Source organism: Diadema setosum, chromosome 15 (genome assembly GCF_964275005.1).
Source record: "Diadema setosum chromosome 15, eeDiaSeto1, whole genome shotgun sequence".
NCBI lineage: Eukaryota > Metazoa > Echinodermata > Echinoidea > Diadematoida > Diadematidae > Diadema > Diadema setosum.
The window spans coordinates 35,836,797-35,843,936 of NC_092699.1; the positions used below are offsets into that span (position 1 = coordinate 35,836,797).

General features: G+C 39.4%; 1 protein-coding gene across 1 annotated transcript; it reads left to right on the forward strand.

Annotated features, from left to right (window-relative positions):
• The first annotated feature begins 644 nt into the window (after positions 1 to 644).
• Positions 645 to 6,384, forward strand: LOC140238993 (methyltransferase-like protein 27). Its single transcript, XM_072318889.1, has 5 exons — positions 645 to 860; positions 2,684 to 2,806; positions 4,312 to 4,450; positions 5,059 to 5,151; positions 5,619 to 6,384. Exons 1-5 carry the CDS (start codon positions 693 to 695, stop codon positions 5,807 to 5,809), a joined length of 714 nt encoding a protein of 237 aa, XP_072174990.1. The 5' UTR covers positions 645 to 692; the 3' UTR covers positions 5,810 to 6,384.
• Positions 6,385 to 7,140: the final 756 nt, after the last annotated feature.

Below are 7,140 nucleotides of genomic sequence, written 5' to 3' on the forward strand. Positions count from 1 at the left end.
TAATATGCAAACCCTCATTGTGCAACTGATCAACGGTAATTTCCCTATTTCGATATTAGATACAAAAATAAAAAAGGCCATAATGACGAACAAGCATAGTTCGTACACACACAAACACACACACACCAGGGGCGGATCTAGCTTTTTATAAAGGAGGGGGTTGGAGGCGGTATGCGAGGGAGCGTAGCGACCGAGCCCGAACGAGCGGAGCGAGCGAGGGGGGGGGGGGGGGGGAGGGTGTGGGAGGGGGGTGTCCCCCCTCCCACAGTAGGGAGAATTTTTGAAAATCTGTGTGTGAAAATGGCGTTTTCTTGCATCTAAAACACCACTATTTTGGGTATAGAGATCATTGCCATAAATAGAAAAAAAAATAAAATTACAAGTTTTAAAAAAATAGATAAGATAAAAAAAAAATGATCCCCGGATTTTTTTTTTTTTTTTTGGGGGGGGGGGGGGGGGTTGCAACCCCCCTAACCCCCCACCCTAGATCCGCTTCTGCACACACGCGCAAATACTTGTGAGGATAATTACTGAGTGTAGGACTGCTTTTAACATTTTGTTTTATTTGTTGTTGTTTTTCATTGAATTGGGGTGAAACATGGAATATAATGATGGCAATAATGTGATTTTGCTTTAATTTTAGGCACCGAAAACCATCCATAAACATTACTGACTGACGAAATCGACGTGAAATGGAAGTACAAACTATTAACAACAATCACTCATCATTCGATGCCATGGGCAACGGTGTAGATACCGACAGTGCTATGGTGGCGGAAAAGACACTCAAACGTATTCATGGATTCAAGAACGAGCAGGTGGAACGGGCCTACGACGACATTGCAGACCAATACGATCTGGTAAGTTTCGCTTTTTGGTGCTCATCGCGCCGCGAACAACACACACTGCTGGTGTGCATGGAGGATCCAAAGAATTCCAGACGATTTACATAATTGTACATACTGTATAGAACACACATCGATAGGTACAGATTTATAGAATTTATTGCGGTCCTTGAGTAGATGGACTATGAATAATGGCAGAACCCAAAATATAATACACTTTACACTAGACAAAGATGATGACATAAGGGGCTCACATTTTATATTCCCTGACTTTCATTACAGTATCACTTTCTTAATTAGTGATTTCGCCTGTGTAGAATTCATGCGTGTTTTTTAATTATTGTAATTGCGCCTCCTTGAGCACCCATCATTCATTTTATGTAAAACTCTAATGTCATCAGCCAAATTCATTGTGATTTCTTATGAGTTATGAAAACATTCTTATTTCTTATCACACTATAAATTCTGAGACTTCGTACTCGGTATAACTATGATTCGATAGATGCGCATGTAGTTGCAAAAGTCTGAAAATCAACCGGAGGTCTCCTTTAAGGGGCAAAGAGTGTCGAAATGCCGGGGTCATCCCACAAGACCATCCATGAGTTATACTGTCCACGAGTCCTACAGCCACGAGTTCGACATTATGCAAATAAAGCCTAAGAGACCGACACTAGGTAAAAACACCCCACGAGTTCGACAGATACAACACGGTCTCATGGGCGTTGTTTGCTTAGTGTCGAACTCATTGACTGTGTGACTCGTGGGCTGTATAACTCGTAGGCTGTATGACTCGTGGGCTGTATAACTCGTAGGCTGTATGACTCGTGGTTGTCGGTCTCGTGACGTGCACCCGTAAGTTGTTTCTACTTCTTTTCTGTTTCACTCTTTGAATCCCATGTGCAGTTGACTTCTCACAACTTTAGGAATTACTTAACCGTAGACACTGTAGGCCGAAAAAGAAGCCGAACCACTTTGATTAAAATCTCATTTCTCTGTTAATCTGAATGATGTCAAATACTGTAGCAAATTTGTAATCATTTGGGGGGGGGGGGTATTTTACTCGCAGTTTCAGTCATACAAATGATGTACAATGTAAAACGGGTGCACGTCACGAGACCGACACCCACGAGTCATACAACCCACGAGAAATACAGCTCACAAGTCATACAGCCCACGAGGCATACAGCCCATTAGTTCGACACTAAGCTAACAAGGTCCACGAGACCGGCACATTAAATATGCCTGTGTTGTATCTGTCGAACTCGTGGGCTGTTTTTGCGTAGTGTCGAACTCATGGGCTTTATTTGCCTAGTGTCGAATTCATGGGCTGTATGACTCGTGAGCTGTATGACTCAGGGAACTGTTTTCAATGTCGAACTCGTGGGCTGTATGACTCGTGGGTGTCGGTCTAATGGGATGACCCCTGTAAAACAACTCATATAAATGTAATACATTTTCGATAATTCTGAATAAGAATCGGCTCTGATTACATCGTTCTTTTTGAAGGACGATAACACAGGGAAATGAGTCGTACCTGAAATTTCGTTCACCCCCAAACACAGAAGAATAGTTCTATGGAGACGTATTTCCATTTCGCAGTGTGTACTAAGGTTTCTAATCTTATCTCCCCAAGTTTTTAACCGTATAGATATACTTCCGTAACACTAGTCAGGGGTGCGTCTTAAAGCCACTTCTTTCCGAATAAGCATGGTGAGGGCGTATTATGTTATTAGTGGGGTATATTCATACAGACTGAAGATTTTCAGCCGGCATTCAAGATCATCGTTGCCTTTTTACAAACCTCTAATTCTCCTTTTTTTTTTTCTTGCATGTTCAAGATGGTCAAATCTATGGCCTACAACGGTCCAATACAAACGCTAATGGCCATTCTCAGGACAGTCCCGGACAGAAATGCTGCGATTCTTGATGTCGGTTGCGGAACGGGACTCGTGGGTGATGTGGTAAGCTTGTACCAGGATCCATACCATTTAATGAAGGAATAGGAAAGTAAAAAAAAAAAAAAAAAATGATGTGTGCATTTGAAATAAAACTATATAAAATCAAAAGGAAAAACGGCCGTTGATCATATTTGAAATTTTGGTCTGGTCCACATGAATAAGTTTCCAAGAGCTTTTGGAATACTAAAGTTTTTGTCTGCCTGGCCATTTCATCGACAGCTGATGGTATTCTCAATCCAATGAAACCTCGAAATTCCATGGTTGTAATGAGAACTGGACAAACTGAAATAAGAATGGTAATACAAAAATTCTCCCCTAGATAAAGATGGCATCATTTGAGGGGACTTGTGATTCTCTGGAATTTGTTCGATCGACGATCTTCTGGTTTTTAGTGCTTCCCCAGAGTCTTTGAAAGAAGGCCTACAAGTTCACCTTCATAGACATTTGGGTTTAGTGAATGCAGCAATTATATTAGTAGAACACATCGGTGGGAGTTTGAGGAAAATCGGACAATCCGTTCAAAAGTTATGAATTTTTGAAGTTTCTGCTCAGTCACGACTGGATAAGAAGACTACTATGGCTTGTGATGTCATATGAGTACAACGATATAAAGAAAGAATAAAGAAAATTCAACATATTTCCATTTTTCTCGCATAACGAAAAAACACTCAACTTCTCTCTTTCAGAAGGCAGGGGGAATAATATTACCCTTAATATACGTCAGTAACAAGTCGAAGAAATGTGCACTTTATTCAGAAAGTAAAGTTTTGTGAACTTCTCTTTTTATTTTCCTTATATCGTTGTACCCACAAGCCACATAGCCCATGAGTTCGACACTTAAAGCTAACAAAGCCCGCGAGACCGACACACTAAACCTCGAGTTGTATCTGTCGAACTCGTGGGCTGTTTTTACCTAGTGTCGAACTCATGGGCTTCACTTTTGCCTATAGTGTCGAACTCATTATGGGCTGTATGACTCGTGGGCTATATGACATGATAACACACAGAATATGACACACAGGTCCATATAACATGGACCTGTCTTCAATGTCGAACTCGTGGGCTTTATGACTTATGGATGTCGGCCTAGTGGGATGACCCCATCCCTTTTTTGAGTGCAAACTTTTTGACTTTAGAATTCCGGAACGTCCCCCTTTTTTATCCGATTTAACGAAACATTTACCATTCTGTTCGTCTGATGGTACTCTTCTTTTATCGAAGGCCACCTACACTCGTTCGCAACTTCCTCTTCGCTCTTCCCAATCACAACTTGATGCATCCAGTTCCGACAGCGATGAAGGAAAATGAGTCTTAAATCTCAAAAACATGTTCACTGAAAAATAAATGACTATATTATAATTTTATACTAAATTCATGTATATGTATATTAATATTTATGCATGCTTTATATTCGATATCCAGCGCTCCTTTTCATCAAAACAAAAAGGACGTGCAAACTTCTGATCCTGAACGGCTGAGCATTTTTTCACTTCCTCTCCTTTCAACAGATTTACAAGAGCGGATACCGCAATATCTTTGGGCTAGATGTATCGGCAGAGTCCTTGAGGGTAGCCGACGAGAAGGGAACCTACCGACAAACATTCCAGGCAGATATATGCGGCAATCGCCCGATAGACGTCCCAGACGGTATGACTGGATATAAGACATACGAGTAAAATCAATGATAAATTACATATCGCTCAAAGAAAACAAACAAACAAAACTGTAAGTGTGAGTGTGTATGTGTGTGTGTCTGCATGCGTGTGTGGGAGTATCGAACATTCTGCATCAAGTTGCATAATGCCCGAGAATGAGCGATTATCGTTTCATGCATAACAATTTTGTTGATAATTAAGCATAAATGCCAATCCATTTTTAAACGCTGACCTGATAGTATTACCGCAACTGCGGCGGCTGCTCTCAATCACTCTTTATGATGCCATGAATTCGGGGGAATAATTTTCGTTGAGACAGGGGCCTTCAGAAACAAAGAATGACTTTTTTTTTATTTGAATAACGGTGGTGGATCCGAGGGGAGCGCACCGGGCGCCCCCTTTATTTTTTTTTTAACAAAAGAAATACAAAGAAAATTGAGGAGGGGTGCTCCCACCCCCCTTTTAATTTTGTAAAGGCGCCCCCTCTTTAAGGAATTCCTTGATCCGCCCCTGAATAAGGTATCATGCCGTTGAACAATGATAAAAACTGTGGAATTCAAACATGAATATGATGTGTTTTGTTTATTTTGACGACCATAGATCATTTTGACGTTTTGTCCAGCACTGGCTGTTTTTTACCGGGTCACCTAACGGGAGACTGCTTACCCGAGATGGTTCGTCTTACAAAGTCAGGTCAGTAGAAATGTCAGATATTTTCATAACTTTTTTTTTTCCATTCACCCTGTTCAATATGTTGTCTGGTCAGGTAAAACCGGGTTTTTTAGATTCGGTGTTGTATGTATTCACCATTAATTCTGTAACATTCTGTCAAACGCGGTGTTATAATAATTATGACGTGAAATTCTCCTGCTCAAAGCTAGGGGCATGGGAACTACAGAGCTGAGATCATAAATGAGAAGTAAGATCTTGGGTAGTACATGCAATTCGTCACTGTGCTCATATTCGATCCCGAGTCAATAAGTTTGTCGCTTACATCTAAAAAAAAAAAATGCAGTATTAGAGATAATGCAATATGTTACTTAAGGCTCTTCTTTTAATCATGTTATGAAGCGGCGGAGCTTTGACTTCCTTTCATTTCGTTGGCTGTTAACTACTTTGCATTTTATCTATTTATTATTATCATTATCGTTTTTGTGCAGGTGGACACATCATCATCACAGTAAGGGAGAAGGAATTCGAGCAGGAAATTGGCGGAATGAACTTAAAGAGCGCCATTAACAAGTTAACGGACATGGGCGTCATCAAAAGGAAATGCCATGACAGAGGATTCTATATCAGAGAGAAAGGGGAGGATATCCAGGGTTTAACTCTGGTATATTACGTCGTATAAAATATCAACCCCATCTTACTACCCATACAAGTGGTTTATGAGCTTTTCAGGTTTCTTATATTAAGAAATCTACGTCCAGATAATGCGCCATGGCATATGAATTGCGTCAGTGGTGATATCATATTAATGCCTTTTTTTGCTTGGTCAAATCGGCACCGCGTGGACATTGATTTTGTCACAGTTTACGTTCGCGAACTATTCTTACGTGGGGAATCCCCGCAGCCTAATAAGTTATTCATACACTTTATTTACTATCACAAAAATAATGTACCTACTTGACCTATTGTACCCAATAGAAACTGCAAATGCACGATTGATCCTCATATGATTCTGCTTCATTTGCATTTGGGCTGATGATAATAATAGTGATAATAATAACGATTCAATTTCAATTCAATTTCAAAGTCTATTCATTTTTCGACAAAACAGATATAATATACTTCCTTTGATGAGAGAATAAGGTAAAAAGAACATTGTAGAATGAAAAGACTATACAGTAATTGAGGAACCTTATTGTAATTATACATTAATTGTAGTAAAAAAGAAACAGAAGTAGTCAAAATAAAGAAGTAATGATGATAATAATAACAATACTACTAATAATTATTATAATAATACCAATACTAATGACAATAATAACAATAATAGATTATTATGGTCATGTAACCTATTTCGCTAAATCCTTATTTAGAGTGCTGAAGGTGCATACATAATTAGCATTACCCCGGCCTGTGCAACCAAAGAGTTACCTGGTAACTCCTTGGTGCAACCAATACTGACAGTGCTCGCTTTCCAGAGCCCGTTGCCATTTTACAGGCGTGCACAAATTATGTATTAATTGCTTTTTATCGCAATAACTAGTAGAGTGTATTGAAGTAGACCATGTACTATTTCCATTGATCTATAATTGCAAACGTTGCAGTAATGTCAGTAGTAGTAAGTAGTGGTAAGATAACTTGGTAAATTCATGTATTATATGGGTGGTGGTATACATTATTTTTGTCTATAATAATAGATGCCATAGGCAGATGAAGAAAAGAAATATCCACCATGCATACTAAAGTATATTTACTTCTGAGCTAAACTATCATTTCTTTTTTGGTTGGTGCTAAAGATAAAGAAATTAACACTTTGTATTGTCTCATATGCTGCCCTCCGTTCAAAGAAGGCTTGATATAATTTATTGCCTCAGCAGTGCAGTTTTCCGCAACCCCCTGTCGAGCAGGCCCGCTTGAACAATACAGTATTATCTTATTTCTTTTACTGAAAATTTACAAATGTTTCGCACAAAGTACTGAGTTAACAACTACCATTCCTCAAAAATGTTAACA